This window comes from Heptranchias perlo, chromosome 29 (assembly GCF_035084215.1).
Source record: "Heptranchias perlo isolate sHepPer1 chromosome 29, sHepPer1.hap1, whole genome shotgun sequence".
NCBI lineage: Eukaryota > Metazoa > Chordata > Chondrichthyes > Hexanchiformes > Hexanchidae > Heptranchias > Heptranchias perlo.
In genome coordinates this window covers 23,461,808-23,480,639 of record NC_090353.1, presented here as the reverse complement: position 1 = coordinate 23,480,639, position 18,832 = coordinate 23,461,808, and the positions used below count along the sequence as shown (strand labels likewise).

The 18,832-nt window shown below is 41.4% G+C and overlaps 1 protein-coding gene across 1 annotated transcript; it reads right to left on the bottom strand.

Moving 5' to 3' along the window:
* Positions 1-652: 652 nt before the first annotated feature.
* On the bottom strand, positions 653-18,398 carry LOC137299499 (uncharacterized). Its single transcript, XM_067968284.1, has 4 exons — positions 18,086-18,398; positions 7,678-7,879; positions 5,707-5,773; positions 653-2,712 (listed from the first exon to the last, which is right to left on the bottom strand). Exons 1-4 carry the CDS (start codon positions 18,316-18,318, stop codon positions 2,342-2,344), a joined length of 873 nt encoding a protein of 290 aa, XP_067824385.1. The 5' UTR covers positions 18,319-18,398; the 3' UTR covers positions 653-2,341.
* Positions 18,399-18,832: the final 434 nt, after the last annotated feature.

The following is an 18,832-nucleotide window of genomic DNA, read 5'->3' as shown; positions in this document are numbered from 1 at the left end:
CAGTGTAATTTGGGTTTTATCACTTCTTTTCACTCCACAGATGCCAGTCTAAGGCCAATAGCTTCACTATAGCTATATAATTGATTACTTTGTACATATAATTGTTATACTTAATAGATATCTCAAATGATATCCTGTATTCCTGCAAGGGCAAACCATAGTAAGAATACAAGTATACAAAGAATTTTAAGATATAAAGAAAATTGAGCCAACACTACACTGTTACTCATCAGTGAAAGGTGATAACAATAATTATTTCCATTGAATAACTACATGAATTTAAAGTTACAATCTCTCTTGCAACGCATTCCCACTTACCTATTTAAAAGGATCCATAATCCACATCAAAGACATTGTTTGGAAGGGGTACACAGTTGTGTCAGAGCAAATGGGAATAAGCTGTACCAAACAGCACATTTTCTTATTATTCAACTGCCGTTCTTATTAAAATCACCACAAAACTATGTGAAGTTATTCTGGATTGTGGAATTAAGACTTCACGTAGAATAATTGAGTTAGGTAATGTGTCAGAACTGATTCAAATTTACATATTAAAATTAAGAACTGTTTCAGAAAAATGGCAAAGTTAAGACTTAAAAGACAAACTTCAAATGTACTTTCAGACACAAGTATTTAATGAATGAACATGTAACTTAGTGTTTTTCTTTGAGGCAAAAATATGCACAACAGATCCACTTGACAGTTTCTTTGTGCATAATAATCACATACAATTATTCTACATAGTATTTCATAAAGTACAGTGGAAGAAAATCATCCTACATTCAATTTAGTAAAACCAGTATGAATTTGGAAAGTTATATACTTTTTCAGTTAGTATTGGTATTATGCAATAATATATGCAGAGTTTTTGATGAAACGCGAGTGACACAAACTATATATACTCTGTCACATACAAGGTATTGGATTTTGAACAACTGTAAACTAGATTTTGATAAGTCATTGGTAGTACAGTCATGACATATGGTTGAACAGGGAATCATTGACCATAATACAAGATCTGCTTTCCAACCCAATTATCCTAATATCATATAATCATAATTATCTTGTTGCCATTTTAGATTGCCCTGACAGAAGCTGTGACTACAGGTCCGGGTTCTCAACAGCCTTTGAACAAAGGAAATCTGAATGAGTTATTAATGAATAATGTTCTAGGGGGACAGTAACAACTAATTATTTTACAGGAGATGACATGAAGTATAATTATTCGATTGGACTAAAGTTTGTGTACAGAAAGCAAGTCAATGGATTTAATAAGTCATTTGGTAAATATGATCATTTGAAAATATAGACCCTGGTGTTCTAACTTCATTTAAAATGAACAACTAATCAATGAACAACTGCACTGATTACATTGGCTCAATTTCCGAGGTGATATATATTGAGCCATAATTTGCTGTAGCAGGGCATATAATGGCATCTGTCGTATGTTAGACTTGCCCTTGCGTGTTTAGGCTTTTATATTTTTTGCGTGGCAAATTGCTGAAAGTGCAAACTGATAACGTTGCAGTGAGGGAAACAGAGCATCTGGGACCTGAGTGAACAGGGCAAGCAACAGGGTCTCTCCTTAACCAATCAGATTGAAGGATTGTGAAATTAACAGTGCAAGGACTGAGAAGGAAGTGTAAATTAGAGTGGTTGAATTCAATGTCAAATCAGATTCAGAAATTGAAATAAAGAGAGGAAAAGAAAGATTGGATCGAGAGAAAAAAAGACAGAAAAGTTTTTTAAAAATTAAAAATTTTACATTTTTAAAATCTCCAACAATAAGTAATACCTGAAGGAATGAGACTCCACACTTGTGATAGTTAATTTTCAGTGCCAGAGAGTTTGACTGGTAGTAATTAACACTTATCACGTCGTTAAAAGGGCACTTAGACTGAAATGGACAAGCCCGAACTTTCTGTGGCGAGTTTAGTTCGTATTTACCGCGCAAATACAGGAACTTCACGCCATTCAATGCATGTCAATGGTGAGGCAGACAGCGAGATGCCGTTTTGTGAAGCTAACGGCGGAGCGGTGCATCTCGGACAGCAATTTTTGGATATCCACGTTTAACCGCGCATCTGCCCCTCCCCTAAAGTTGCTGTAGCATTTACGCATAAAAAACGGTGAGCGCCATTAGCCTCGTCGTTATTTTGACAGCAAATTCTGGCCCATTGATTCTCTTCCACGCTCTTCCCTCAAACCTTTTTGGGATGAGATGAAACAAATGTGAGCTGATTGTTTTACTTTCTTGTTTTTATTTACATTCAACCTTATGTCACAGACTTACACAGACTGTTCACCCTCCATATTGTTTTGAATAACTTTTTGCACATCATTACAAATGCCACACTTTCTTCATGTATGCCTCTTTAAAACCGTAGTCACTGACATAGTACCCCACATCTGGATGGCTCTTCAGGCTGCAAGCTATAGAAGTTGTTTTAAAATATTCCAGAAACTGATGTGTTATGTTCCGAATGTTAATAATTGTGTCCTCTAATGCAGGCAACACCCTACTGACATACTGCATCCAATCTGGAAGATTTATTTTCCACCATTCCTGGTCAGGATCAGGCAGAACTGTTGCATTTGTTTCCAGCACATGGACAGAGTTCTTGTATAGTTCCTCAGAGAGCTCCATAACATCTTTGCAGAACATTTCCAAACAGACCAGTGATTCTGGAAATACGCAGAATAAGGACTGTTCTAAAGAAAAATAGAAAGGATGTTTTTTATATATATCTATTATAAATTGAAACTGTGGAGTGGGTCGCGAGGTTCCATTTCAAATTGCATTGAAAACTCCGATGTCAGACTCTTGTATATGGCAAAATCCATTATAAAAGTATCAACATTTAATTGCAGGTATGTGTTACACCTGCAAGTGGTGCTGTGAGAGGGCTTTTCAATGTCAAATGTCACATAACATTGGCTGCTAAAACAATAGCTGTCAAAAAGTGTGTTGAGAGTTAATACTAAAACAAAAGTTTTAGTCTGCAGGCTCTGGCCACTGATTGTTGATGGGGAGTTACCATAGCTCCCTTGTGATAGCCAGCAGCCATTGGGTATAAATCAGTTTAGAAGGTAATTAATTATGTTTAAAGGCAAATGTAACTTTCTTTTGTAAAATTTATTACAACTCTCCCAACTTTTCTTCTACCCCACCCTGTTAGCTGACTTTTCTTTGCACCCCAGTTCCATGATGCATCAAACACGGACAATCTACTTTGCCCTGATTCAACCACTCGCTTGCTTAGTCTTCCCAATATGCCTCACCTCCAACATGCCCACGCCCTCCCCTCCCCCCCCCTGCCCCCATCTCTCGTTGTGTTGCCACATAAAAGATTATTGCTCAAGATAAAGAATCACTGGATTGGGGGTAATATTCTGGCATGGGTGGAGGATTGGTTATCTAACAGGAAGCAGAGAGTTGGGATAAATGGTTCATTCTCGGACTGGCAACCAGTAGCCAGTGGTGTTCCGCAGGGGTCGGTGCTGGGTCCCCAACTCTTTACAATCTATATTAACGATTTGGAGGAGGGGACCGAGTGTAACATATCAAAGTTTGCAGATGATACAAAGATGGGAGGGAAAGTGGAGAGTGAGGAGGACATAAAAAACCTACAGGGGGATATAGACAGGCTGGGTGAGTGGGCGGAGATTTGGCAGATGCAATACAATATTGGAAAATGTGAGGTTATGCACTTTGGCAGGAAAAATGAGAGAGCAAGTTATTATCTTAATGGCGAGAAACTGGAAAGTACTGCAGTACAAAGGGATCTGGGGGTCCTAGTGCAAGAAAATCAAAAAGTTAGTATGCAGGTGCAGCAGGTGATCAAGAAGGCCAACGGAATGTTGGCTTTTATTGCTAGGGGGATAGAATATAAAAACAGGGAGGTATTGCTGCAGTTATATAAGGTATTGGTGAGACCGCACCTGGAATACTGCATACAGTTTTGGTCTCCATACTTCAGAAAAGACATACTTGCTTTCGAGGCAGTACAGAGAAGGTTCACTCGGTTAATCCCGGGGATGAGGGGGCGGACATATGAGGAGAGGTTGAGTAGACTGGGACTCTACTCATTGGAGTTCAGAAGAATGAGAGGCGATCTTATTGAAACATATAAGATTGTGAAGGGGCTTGATCGGGTGGATGCGGTAAGGATGTTCCCAAGGATGGGTGAAACTAGAACTAGGGGGCATAATCTTAGAATAAGGGGCTGCTCTTTCAAAACTGAGATGAGGAGAAACTTCTTCACTCAGAGGGTAGTAGGTCTGTGGAATTTGCTGCCCCAGGAAGCTGTGGAAGCTACATCATTAAATAAATTTAATACAGAAATAGACAGTTTCCTAGAAGTAAAGGGAATTAGGGGTTATGGGGAGCGGGCAGGAAATTGGACATGAATTTAGATTTGAGGTTAGGATCAGATCAGCCATGATCTTATTGAATGGCGGAGCAGGCTCGAGGGGCCGATTGGCCTACTCCTGCTCCTATTTCTTATGTTCTTATGTAAACTCCCAACCCCTGGGCCACCCACCTACCTGCCCCACCCACTGGACAGATAGCACCAGCCTCGCACAATACCTTGTTGGGCAACCCCTCAGCCTCACGTCAATCAAATTGCCTACTCCCAAGTGCCACTTTTCTGAAATTCTCTTTCCTCCAATTGGCCGCTAGCAACATATGAACACCCTCCCCTCTGAGCAACATGGTAGCTCCCTGCACCTTCCCCTCCTGAGCAGCATTCTGTCTCTTTCCCCAAACATCCCCCCCTCCCAAATGAGTGGCATTATCTGCCCCATTCCTATCTCACCAGGCCTCCAGTTGCCCCCTACTGAACATATAATCATTAGGTTTTCTCTACTGATTAGCAGGTTGGCCCCTCAGTAGTTTCCAGCCCCTTCCCAAATCCCGATTCCCCAACCACACTTCCCCATTCCAGTCCCCCACCACCAACCACCGCCCCTCCTCTTCTCCATCTCCATGCCTATTGCTCCCATCTTCCAACCCACAACTCCCCCGTCCCCTCCTCCTCTCTCCCCACCTGTAACCTTCTGATGAGGGTAAGATTGTAACGCTTCTCACAGTTGAATAACCTGATCACCGTTTGGCTCATACATATAAAGAATGGACACTTCGGTGAGGTACCTCAAGGCTGCTGGTGCCCTGAGACTCATATTACATCATGAGTTAGAACCTTCAGAAGATAAGGAAACTGTAAAAAAGAGAGCTGCCATCAGTCAAGAAAGTGGTGCAGCAACCAATGATTTGAACCCCACCAGAAAAAAACATGGTCAGTGTAGTCTGAAATCATGTAACACTATTAAGTCTTGTCCGCGCCTGCGTGGCCCCTGGGGAAGGAGCACGCGGTGCCCGCTGGTACGCTTGAGACCTTCTGTGACCTGTGGGCACTGCAGAGACTGGAGGGCATAGTGGATACTGGGAATAATATTTAATTTTATAAGTTTCATTTGTTTTATGGTTAAGTTCTTTATTAGTTGTACCCCTCTAAAAAAGGGGCACTTTTGCTTGGTTTTTATTTGATGACACTGGAGGATCAGCCATGATCATATTGAATGGCGGAGCAGGCTCGAAGGGCCGAATGGCCTACTCTAGATTCTATGTAACCCAATGTCTCCTTATTGGTTTATTTAGAACAGGCATACCACTATAAAGGAAAATAAAACAAATGAACGTACCAGCATTGGATTCGGAAATACAGCTCCCAACAGTCTGGCTTTCTTTGTTATGCATATGTATCAATTCCTGTTGTAAATAAAGAAGGAAAGATGCAAATGGTTTGTTCTATTCCTGTTATTATGTTTGTCAGATTGCTGAAAATAAAACCCTCAGTTTCAGTAGTTTGCAATATTAAGGATTCTTCTGCTTCTCTCTGCTGAGCATTAGTTTACTAGATGCACTGGAGCCTCCTTACAATGTAATGGGATAAGTGATCCAGCTACCCTCAGTCTCAGTGTGAGCAGTAAAGGGGAGAAAATGATTCAGCTTCTTAAGACCTCTGATTCATTAGCCCTGATTTTAACCCTCTTGTGCCCGATGAGAACGGGGTTAAAATCATGGCAGCATGATACTGCTTTTATCGGCGCAATTCAGGCAGTGTCTCAGACCCTTGTCCCAGCAAGAAAGGGCCTAATTGAAATACAAAAGTTGGGGTCTGAATATGTCATTCAGACCTCAATGCCATTTTAACACGTTTTGAGTGAGGTCAGCGCCTGGTGCCCACCCCGCCAGCAGCTCCAAGCGCCAAGAAGCAGCAGGCCCAAAAAGATAAGTTAAAAAGGCTCTTCCAAGCCCCACAAGGAAACCTAGAGCATTCCCTCCCCTGTGATTTCCTCCACACCCCCCCCCCCCCAGATATATTTTTACTGGGGATTGTTCTCGCAGGCCCTGGCAGCGGCCTCCTGCAATGCTTGCCTGCTCCCAACCGCTGGGGTCTCACTGACACCTGGTTTGGCGGGGGTTGAGTCTAATGTATTTAAATAAGGAAATAAGGCCTGAGAGTTCAAATGGTCCAGGCCTCATGTCAGCGAACCGATTGTCCCCAGTTAAATTTGGGCTATTGAAACTGAACAATGTCTTATTATGGCAAGTTCACAATCTCAACCAGGCTATCAAGCAAAAGGATAAAGTGGAGGATGAACACTTCCCCATGGGGAGTGAGAGACAATAGGCAGGAATCAACTTGTGCAGCTCTGGTGGACCTCTTAATGGCTTGTTATAGAGTGGTATTGGTAGAAGAATGGGATGTGGCAGGAGAAGGTTGCACAAAATGGCAGTTTTACAAACTAACTGGAGGGGGATTTACTTAACATATGATTTTTATTTCCTTAATCACTGTCACTCCTTCACATAATATAGTGGATGTATGCAGTTTCTCAGGGGGTGTTACAGCTAACATTCTAGAACTTGTTCTGCTCCTCTAAGTTCCCAATAGGAGGAAGTGGCAGAGCTCAATGTCTAGTCTCAAAGCCCGCATCACATGCATTCCTACAGCGGATAGCTTAAACACCAATACATCCACTCCTGGGTGGGGGGGTCAGTTAGTGAGTTACAGGACGGAGCACTTGGTGAATAGCATGAATCAGAAGGAGCAAATGGTGGTGGAATTCAAGGATCCACATCCTGCTGGTTGGGGAGATAACATGAGGGCTCCAGTCGCTCCTAAGCCCATGAATTTGGATCTGAGTGGACATGTCAATAAATCTACCCTGGTAGCTCAGCATCTGTGGTTCATGCAGTCATTTGAGAGTGTACCAAATATTCTGCACAGTATATATAAAGGAGTTCACAACCCACATCTGTGTGGTGCTGGATAACCAACCTGATCAAGCTACAGATAACCATGGAGAAGGTGGCTACTCCAAGGTTCTTTGCAGAGGAGGCTCCTTTGCCGAGATCCTAAATTTAGCCATAGCTTTGTTAATGAATGCTGTGGTTGAGGTTCTAGAGACCTTGAACTCCAAGCAACAGCTATATGTCTTCTCTGCATTCACCATGTTGGGATTCAGATATTAATTAATTCCTTGGATGCTGTGCTGGCTCCAGCTGTCAGACACGATGAATAGAATTGGAAGCCTATTATAGAAGGGAATATCTTTATATTGTAGACAAATTTATTACAAATAATTTTAACAGTGATAGTTTCTTACCTCAGTGGTGATTGCTGCATGCCGTAGATTTCTTTTTTGTAAATATATAAATTCTGAGATAAACTTCACATGTTGCTGCTCAATAGAATTCAGTTCAATAACAGTAACACCTTTTCGGTGGAGCTCAAATACTTTTCCACTCCAGTTCCGTCGAAGGGTGGTGATGCTGTTGGTGGTTTCTGCAGACTCTGTACCATTCCATCTACAATACAGTGACAGAAAACGGTTTCCAATTTCAGAAAAATTGATAGTTGAATGGTCGGAACATTATATGTCCTTTTCATTGATGTGATGGTAACTTTGTTGCACAGTAAATCCTTTATTTACAATATCAATTTACATGAAGAATTTTCGAATGAATGATTGAATGACATTTTCAGTCAGTATGCTCACTAGACCACACATCAAAAGACACCTACATCATACGAACATATGAAAATCACTGACGGAAAGGCCCACTGGTCCATCTAGCCTGTTCCATAACATCAGACTGAAAAGGGCCTTTCCTTTTGTAGTTGAGGTGAATAGTAGAAATGCATTTAAGGGGAAGCTAAATAAACACATGAGGGAGAAAGGAATAGAAGATTATGCTAATAGAGTGAGATGAAATAGGGTGGGAGGAAGCTCATGTGAAGTATAAACACTGGCATGGAACAGTTGGGCTGTATGGCCTGTTTCTGCACTGTACATTCCATGTAATTCTATGTAAAATGCTGACCTTTTCTCTCCAGAGATGCTGAGTGACCTACTGTAAACTTCCAGCAATTTTTATTTTATTTTGTTTCAGATTTTCAGAGAATGGGCCGGCAGTGGGATGAAATATTTTCAGAGGCCTGGAGGAGTGCTCCTGCTTCTGGCTCCACAAAAATCTTTTTAAAAAACAAAAAACTTACCTTTTGGGAGAGGCTTGCAATGGTCCCTTTAAGGACCGCTGGTTAGGCCTGGAGAAATGAGATTGGCATGCGCTGTGCATGCTTCACATATGTCTCCTGGAAAGTTGCAATCGGGGTTCTAAAACAAGCAAAGGCGCCCATTTAAAGGCCTGTCTGAAAGTTGATTCAGGAGGGCAAATGGTCCCTACCAGACTTTCAACTGCCAGTTGCCCATTTTTCAGTTGAGAAACGGACGGCTGGCAATTGAAAGTCTCCCCCACTTCAGTGCAGAATTGAGGGAAAGCTGCCTTGCTGGAGTTGCCGTCTTTCAAATGAGACTGGGGCCAATCAATGTATACAGGTGGATATAAAAAATCCTATGGCACAAAACGAAGAAGCACAAGGGAGTTCTCCTGACATTCTGACCAGCATTTATCCCTCAACCAACACCACCAATACAGATTAACTGGACAGTTATATCTTTGCTGTTTGTGAGACATTGCAGTGTGTAAAAATAGCTGCCACATTTGCCTACATAACAACAGTAACTAAATTCAAAAGTAATTCTTTGGCTGTGAAGAACTTTGGGATGTGGTTGAGGACACAAAAGATGTTATATAAATGTAAGTTATGTCTTTCTAAAACAAAGAAAGCAAGAAGTAAAGCCTTGAATCCAAACAAGACAATTATACCCTAACTTCAGAAGAGAATACACAGAGGTCCAACTGAGAACAGTGCAGTCATATTTTGTGAAAATAATAATTGTTTGCCTTTTACCAAATGATTTAAGAATGTACTATAAAAAGAAGTGAACACTATGGGGGTGATTTTAGGAGGCAATTGTGGGTGCGTTTGGGGCAGGGTGGGGGGCTCCAAAAATCCCGGAAATCTCTTTCGGGTTCGGAAGCTGGCTCCAACCCGTCGACTTCTGAGTTTCCCAGGGATTCACCTGTGTGCGCACAGGTGACCCGAAAACGGAAGTCCCACCAGCAATTAAAGCCGGTGGGATGTCAGTTAAAAAGCCAAATGTACCTCATTGAGGTACTTAAGGCATTTTACCTGTGACAGATGAAGTAATTAGAAAGATTTTTAACTTAGCTGGGTGGCTTGCCCACCGCTTCTGATTCATGCCTGGTGAAATCAGACATGAAGGGCCGAATCAGGGAACAAGAAACTAAATAAATTAAATAAAAAAACATGGACGGAAGTGAAAACACAAATTGAACCTACCTTTGCACCCTACTCCGATGTCTCCCTCTCCGATGTCCCACTCTTCACCCCCCAGATGCCCTCCCGATGTCCCCCTCTTCACCCCCCCTGATGTCCTCCGGATCTTCCCCTCTCCCCCCGATCTTCCCCTCTCCCCACCACACCCCCCCGATCTTCCCCTCCCCCCCCCCCCCCCCGATCTTCCCCTCTCCCTTCCTGATCTTCTCCACCCCGGTCTTCCAGTCCAGCGCCGGATCTTCCACTCTCCCCCCCACCCCTTCTGATCTTTCAGTCCAGTGCCGGATGCGTCTTGCTCTCTCTCTTTATTGCCTCCCACCCCCCACCTCACGTTGCAGCTCCTGCAGGAAGCCAGCCTGTCAATCAGGCTGGCTGCTGTGCATGAAACCCGGAGAGGACGTTAATCATCAGCAATCAACATGTGATCGCGTCAGAAATGGTACGCTTTGTTCATGCAGGTTTGCCACGCGCACCTTCAACCCCTTGTTGACCGGAGGTCACCGGTTACTGTTATTGGCTTAGTACAAAGAGGAGAAGAGTCAATTCTCTCTTAATTCTCAATTTGCTTTATTCACGCCGTTAGATCATATACATATAGCTTATACATCTGGGTAGATATAGACATGCAGTTTGCACCAGGTTATACAGTTTTATACCCAAACTAGGATCTAAACGCACACCCACTAGGTTTCTCTGACACTCCCTGAGTGGTCACAGAATATAAAGGATAATAACCAAAAAGGAGAGCTGATGCTGGCCAGGCGTTCCGTTCTCTCTCTCTCTCGACGTCGTCTCTACATCCCTGACGTAGGTTCTTCCACTTCCGCGATGGTTGGTCTCCGGAGTCTTCGCTCTCTCTCTTTCGAGGTTTCTCTGACACTCCCTGAGTGGTCACAGAATATATGTCGTCTCTACATCCCTGACGTCAGTTCTTCCACTTCCACGATGGTTGGTCTCCGAAGTCTTCGCTCTGGCTCCACGCCCCAGATTCTTCATTCTTATTCCGAATCTTATCTCTTCAAGCTGTGTTCTCTCTCTCTCCCGTTGGTTTAGGCTTGCTCGCCTAGTCTTGTGTTTTCTCCTCATTGGCTCTGTCCCAAGGACTTAGGTAGCATGACCTCATTACCCCTTTTCTAAATAAGGACTTGTGTCTTATCACATCTTCTTTGACTTTTACAAAACTTAGCTAATTCAAACCGGTTCCAGCCAGCTCAGGCCAGTGACTGAACTTACTTCAGTTCAAAAGTTGCTTTTGCCTGTGTGTCAGCAGCTGGGCTCAGGTTACTTTCTCAGCCCCTGGCCAACACCCTGCTGCAAACCCACCACCATTGCAAAATCGAGCCTTATGTGGTAAATCAAATAAAACTTTTTTTTCCCTACCTAGTGAAGCTTGACCGTACATTTTTTAAAATCACTTGTTAAAAGATAAACAATTACCGTTCTGACAAAATACTCCCACGCTGTTTTCTCTGTTACTAATGGAGTTAACATGAAAATAATTCAATTGAATGATCTTGGCATTTTCAGTACGTAATGCCAGTTCTGAGGAAAAAGTATTTAATAACTGAAATACTGGCTCTCTGGAAGTATACCATCTTTTAATATTTAATTTGTTGCATATATAGATTATAAAATTATTTACAGTGTGATACAGCCTCCTTAAAGTCAATTTCAATTTGAAATTAATCAATCAGAAATTAATTAAAATGGATGAAAGGTCAAATGATTTCCTGACCAGCATTCCCCGTGAGCACAGGCCCTTACCTGGATGGGGAATCAGCCCTTATATCTGTATGCTTGGATTCATTTTTATATTGAAGAATATTCAGAGAATGCTGGATATATTTAGGAATGTCATTATATTGCACTGCCATTGGAAACCAGTAGATGAGATAATATTGCAGACGGTGAAATGCACTCTACATGTACAGAGCTTCAGTCCTGTGAAGGCTGTTTTTTAATGTTAAAGCACAGATGGCAGTTTCCATTTTATCATTACTTTAAAAAGACACTGCAGTAAGTTTATAAAGTGCCCAGGAAATCTGACAGACTGTGCTAGCACTTTAAGACCCAGCTTTACACAGCACTGGAGTTATACTGTGTAAGTGGTGTGAGGGAGGCTCCCTGAGTGGGTCTCATACTCTCTTATACCTCTCAGCTTTGGTACATCTATAGTCAGATTGGAACCTCATTCCAAAATATGCTGCATTTCTGCAACAGTTCACACCTGAAGGTGGTTTGCATCAGGATTCCAAATGACCTTTGGGAAAACCAAAGTCATCATTATTGCTCGCCATCGTAAACTCCCTTGCCAGTGACTCCATCGCCCTCTGCAGCCATTCAGTCAGGCTGAACTAGACCTTGCACAGCCCTGGCATCTTGTTGGGCTGAAAGATGAACTTCAAACCCCACATCCTGTTCATCATTAAGACCACTTACTTCCACTGCAGCAAAACTTCCCGTTTCCACCTCAATCTCAGTCCCCCTTTCACTTACATCCTATCCACGCTGTGGACACCTCTAGACTGACTAATTCAATACCCTGATTGACAGTTCCCATCCTTCACCCTCCATAAACTCCAACTTGACCAAAATTCTACTGCATATATTCTGTGCCATACTAAGCCCTACTCGCCATTTTACCACTCCCTCTCTCTTACTAACCTATATTGGTTCCCTGTTCCCAATGCATAAAATTTGAAATTCTCATCCTTGTGTTTAAATCCCTCCACAGCTATCCTGCCCTATTCCTGCAACTTCCTACAGTATTATATTCCCCTTCTGCATCTTAAGGTCCTCTGGCTATTGCCTTTTGTCTATCTTCTCTGCCCTCTAACCAACCATTGGTGGCAATTCATTCAACTGTCTTAGTCCCACTCTCTGAAACGCCTTCTATAAATCCATAACCTCTCCGCTTCTCTTTCCATCTTACTTAAAACTAATTTTTTTGACCAAGCTGCCTGTCACCCTTCCCAATTTTTCCCTCTACGGCTTAACATCCATTCCTCCATCTATTTCCATTGTGAAGAGCCTTGGAACATTTTATTTTTATGTTAAAAGTGTCATTTAAACGCAAACTATTGTTGGTGCATCATAAAAATTTCCCACAGTCACTACCAATGTGTGACAGTGCCTGGAAATATGGTTCCTAGCTTCTTGGCAGGTCTGGCCAATTGTTGGCTGATGATTACCGTAATATGCCTTATTTTATTCAATACCATGTAAAGCATGATATACTGCAATTGTGGTAATTCTGAAGAACCATCCATTCATTTTCTATAAAAAGAATCAGCATATAACTGTAAGTGTTTAACAGCTCATGCTTCATCAGGCCTTCGCATGTACCTGCGTCATGGGGCTGCTGCTACAACCCACCTGGACATTCACATGCAACAATCATCCAGCAAATCAAGGTATAGTCACCTCTATTTGCAGCTGCAGATGTGGAGGTATTTGCAGGTGGGCACAAAGCACCTCTCCAGGTGCAGATTTGGACAAGTGCAAGGGACTCGCCAGGGGTGGGAGCAGAAAACTGCAAGCAAGTGATGGAGACAATTAAATTGTGGAGTATTACATAAGAACATAAGAAATAGGAGCAGGAGTAGGCCATACGGCCCCTCGAGCCTGCTCCGACATTCAATCAGATCATGGCTGATCTTCAACCTCAACTTGACTTTCCTGCCCGATCCCCATATCCCTTGATTCCCCTAGAATCCAAAAATTTATCTATCTCAGCCTTGAATCTACTCAATGACTCAGCATCCACAGCCCTCTGGGGTAGAGAATTCCAAAGATTCACAACCCTCTGAGTGAAGAAATGCCTCCTCCACTCAGTCTTAAATGGCCGATCCCATATCCTGCGACAATGCCCTCTAGTTCTAGATTCACCAGCCAGGGGAAACAATCTCTCAACCTCTACCCTGTCAAGCCCCCTCAGAATCTTATATGTTTCAATGAGATCACCTCTCATTCTTCTAAACTCCAGAGAGTATAGGCCCATTCTACTCAACCTCTCATTATAGGACAACCCTCTCATCCCAGGAATCAATCCAGTGAACTTTCGTTGCACTGCCTCTAAGGCAAGTATATCCCTCCTTAGATAAGGAGACCAAAACTGTACGCAGTACTCCAGGTGAGGTCTCACCAAAGCCCTGTACAATTGTAGTAAAACTTCATTACTCTTGTACTCCAACCCCCTTGCAACAAAGGCCAACATGCCATTTGCCATTCTAACTGCTTGCTGTACCTGCATGCTAACTTTTTGTGTTTCTTGTGCTAGGACACCCAATTCTCTCTGGACACCAACATTTAATAGTTTCTCACCATTTAAAAAATATTCTGTTTTTCTATGCTTCCTACCAAAGTGAATAACCTCACATTTCCCCACATTATACTCCATCTGCCACCTTTTTGCCCACTCACTTAACTTGTCTATATCCCTTTACAGACTCTTTGTGCCCTTGTCACAGCTTACTTTCCCACCTAGCTTTGTATCGTCAGCAAACTTTGATACACTACACTACATTACAATAAGTAGGCTTGCATCTGCCTGGCAGCCTCCTCTTCTTCTTGTTCTTAATCTTCTCTTCTTCCAAACGTGGTAGACAGGGGAATTCCCATTGGAAAACCCATGTTGCAATCCCAGTGATGGCGCTGGGGCAAAATAATTACACAAATTGGCAGAAAGACTCATGAGGAACCAAGTGCAAGCAGGAAAAAACAAACAAAAAAGAAAAACAGTGCAGAAATGACTTTAAAACTATTGAATCAATCTTATTTCTAGGCTCTTTGAACATACTTCCTTATGTGGCTCTGCACCTAGTAACCTTAGATGCACATTTAAATGGCCATGATTTCAAAGTAGCATGGGCCTGCTATTATAGCTGGAAGGAGTTCTTACATCAATGGGTACAATGAAGTGAAAAATATTATAATGAAGTTCCTGTGCCTGCAGGAAATAAGTAGCAGGCACAAAAGATGTAAAGATCCAAGGTTACGGGTCTCCATCTGAATTCTATCCCCCATTAGTTTTAGCATGAAAAGAGCAAACATAACACTAGGGGTTTTATAGGTCAGAATAAGTAGGACAGTTTACTGTATGAAGAAGCAAGAAGGGTATGCGTAAACAGAAAGATAATATTAGTTGGGGATTTCAAGCAATCTAATATAGTTCTAATTGGAATGCCCAAGTGGTTTAGATTCCAAGATAATAAATGAATATGTAATTGATTCATGATCCAATGCAACAGGGAAGCCATAGGAGGTAACGCACAGCTTGACTTGGCAATGGTAAGTGACCTGATAGCATAAAGAGAAAGGAAGCTATGGCATCCCTGATTAATTAAGTTCAGTATGACCTGGGATTCAAAATGTGGAAGATTAATAGCCAAGTATAGAATTTGAAAAAAAGATCAACTTCAAAAGAATTATGGACAAGTTTAAATAAATTTCCTGGGGAGAGCTCAGTGGAGTATCTTTATTATCAAATTACTGTGTGTAAAATATATACCAAGAACTAGGATTACAGGCTATGCAAGCAAGATCCTAAATGGATCAACAAAGTAATCCACAATGAAATGGGAAAGAAAAATGGATTTTACAAACCCAATGGAGAAAGGTAGGAAAAGTGGAATCTGGAAATAAACAGAAAAAAGTTCTCCCAGTAACATAACAATCAGGGGCGAGCTAAGAAACCTTAAAGAGAAGTCCAACCTTTGATAGCTAAGGGATGGATACATGTGTCAAAACCACTCAGTGGGCTGCATATGATTAAACAATAATTTGAAATTCCATACAACGTAAGGCAAGCTCCATACATTAAAAAAATTGAGACCCTATACACAAAAAAGTGAGATCATACAAAGACTTATGCCATCTTTCCCCTTCAATCCTTTCCTCCTCTTCTCCACTCATCCTCCCTCTCCTTTACCCCCGTCCTCTGCTCTCCTGAAGCTGGTTATTTTGCTTTCCTGTCGTCGTATCCCACTGTTTTCTAGTCTAGATTCAAACTGGTGAAAAACAAATTTAATACTGATATCCAGATTATTTTTCTTCATGTAAACAATAATTAAAGGGTAGAGCAAGCAAAAAAAACTTGGAGTGATTTAAGAGATGCTGTGATGTTGGGGGCTATGGATTTTCTATATGGATGAGTGAGGAGTGGCATTTCTCATTTATATTTATCTTGTGAACTTATTTAATCTTAGATGGGAAAGCTCTGCATGATTTCTCCCTAACTCCCCAAGAGTCATGGAGTGAAATCCCAAGATAACTTACAACCTTCTTAATCAATCCTTGACGATTCGTTTCCATGGATGACAGTTCCAGCACAGTAAGTTGGAGTATTTGACCCATGAAGTATTTGTACTTATTCCTATAGTTTTTTAAAATATTATTTTAACCAGACATTTACCCAGCTCTTTTTAAAAAGGGAGTTAGTAAATACAGCATTTACTGTTTTTGCTAGAAAGTGCATTCCATATAGCTACTAATCTGGGGCAACACTTTATCAATCTTTAGTCTTACTTGAAGAGGTTTGTTTATTCTGTAATGAAAATAGAGATTGCTGGAAGTACACAGATCAGTCAGCTCTTTAAATGAGAAAAGAGAGGTCAATATTTCAGGTCTACAACCTATTTCAGAACAGTTCTGAAGAGGGGTATACACCTGAAACATTAACCTGTCTTTTCTCTTTAGAGATGCTGGCTGATTTGCTGTATGCTTCTAACATTTTCTGTACTTACTTCAGATTTCCAGCTTTTGCAGTTTTTTTCTTTTTCTTTTATGCTTGTTAATTCTGAACCATTCACAATCCTCCGATAACAAAGCAGCCCATGTCAACCTACAGCAGGACCTGGGCAACATCCAGTCTTGGACTGACAAGTGGCAAGGAACATTTGTGCCACATAAGTGCCATCTCTATGACTATGTTTGATTCCCACTATTAATGATCATGTCTTATTCTATATTATCTGGTGCTGAAATACACATTTAGAACATTTGATAAGAAAAAGAGCAATAATTAAAAAATGCATTAAAGAAAATGTGTGCAGCTTCAGTTCGACAGCACGCCACAGATCAAGATGAAAGTCAAAAAATATTCCTCACGTGCATAAATCACAAGGTGCAAGAATAAGTCAAATACATCACACAAACCAAATTAGCACGGAAAAGCTACAATATATTAATCAACTGAACCTGTGAAATGTTCTTGCACCACTCTAATATCTCGTGATAGCTGGGTCTGCCACAAAAAATAGCATATAGAAGCTCGGTGTGTCTGGTCTATATCCATAACCTCATGTAAATTGGTCCTGTTTGGATTGGGAACAGTCTCATCTCAACTGCACCTCACAGAACAGAAAATACGAAAGGGTGTAACTACTGCAATCACAGCGCCACGTGCAGCAACAATAATCACCAAATCTTTCTTCAAGCTTATAGAGCTATGGACAACATAAGTGTTAACTCTATTTACTCTCGTATCGATACACATGTAAAAGTTGCAACGTTCGGGCAATTACTTAGATTAGGCTGTTAAAAAGCATTGGCATCGCACTTATGAAGTACTAAATGCTACGGATCGAAACACTGGTTAGTTACTGATAACTAGGTCACCTCTCGCCTACAGGTTTATTGACCCTTTTAAATATCGTACGGTAAGTCTGACCACGTGGACTTTATGCGACCAGACAAGCATTCTCCAATAAACACACTTTTGAACACTGAATTAATTTATAATCAGAAGGTTTAATAACTTTCTTAGGGATCTGATAACCCCAATCCCATCAAACATGTTAGATTAGTCATTTATATTAAACCCACAATGTTCATAATGGTTTTCGAGATATCGCTTGCAGTACTCCCTGATACTCCTGCAGATTACAAACCCTTTATAACTATTTGAAATAAACCAGTCCTCCCGATCTGGAGCATGTGTTGCAGAAACTGTATCAAAGAGCGGAATATTTTTTGAGAAACAACCAAAAATGGAGCATTAGAAACTTCTCGACATATTGCAGTTAACAAATACAAGATTGAATGTCCAGGTCAGTATTGTGATCACAGATCTGCCAGTGTACAAAGTAACCACTTCACATATAGAAACACGATAATCTATTACTATTTCCAAATGTCAAATCCCTCCGTGGCTTTGACTCAATTGTGCTTGCAGATATTTTTTCTAATCTAGATTAAGAATGCATCCGCAGTGCATTTTTTTAGAGTGAGTTGCGCCACCATGCAACATATTTTCTAAATGTCTCTGAAAAACACATTCAAACCACAGAAACCAACATTAAAAGCTCTACCTTCGGTACAGATTGACGATATCATTAAGAGCATCAGCCCATTTCCAACGATAATACAGCAGCAGGATATTAGAAGGTCTGCTGATCCACTGCTTAGATGCATTTCCGATTGACTTGAGCAAAATTACAGCATCTCTCCTCGCTGCATTTAACAAAGCTTCGTGACTTTTGATTAAATCCACCGACCAGAGCGACCGGTACTGGTTATTGGAAATATCACACTGGTGCAACATTCCTAGATAGAGTCATTTGGTAGAAATGGTGAGACCGAGTCTTTGGACGTGATATTGTCATGTTACTTGCCTATTGCAGATAGCCATCACAACGTTGTTTCAACAAATTTCCCTGACGTCACAGTGATGGACTTGCTGTGAAATGATTTCAAACTGAACCCCCGCCAAGTTATAAATATAGAAACGGTATCATAGCAACAGCAGCTAGCTGCAAGTCCCACGTATGGTAAATGTAGGGCAGGTGTCAGGAAAGTCATTCACAACCAGGTTGCAATGGTTTACAAATCCTTCCTTACCCAAAGAAAAGCAAGGGAATGGAACTAACGTGCAGAACCTGCCAGATGCCAATACATTTGAATCTCCCTCTAGGGATGGCAATAAAGGAATGTAATGGCCACGCTGGTGCCAACAAGTGTTGCAGACTGGGAGGGGCCATAAACTACTCAGCTGATTGTGTGAGCAAACAGAAACAAATTTAAAATTGGCATCTGGACGACTGAAAAAGAGATTTTTT

Bases quoted from the DNA above. Each gene is read 5' to 3' on its own strand.
- LOC137299499 (XM_067968284.1), bottom strand. From the start codon at position 18,318: ATGTTGCACCAGTGTGATATTTCCAATAACCAGTACCGGTCGCTCTGG. The intron at 7,880-18,085 runs GTAGAGCTTTTA...ACTGTATTGTAG, and splicing joins ATCGTCAATCTGTACCGAAG to ATGGAATGGTACAGAGTCTG. The intron at 2,713-5,706 runs GTACGTTCATTT...ATTTTTCTTTAG, and splicing joins TATTTCCGAATCCAATGCTG to AACAGTCCTTATTCTGCGTA.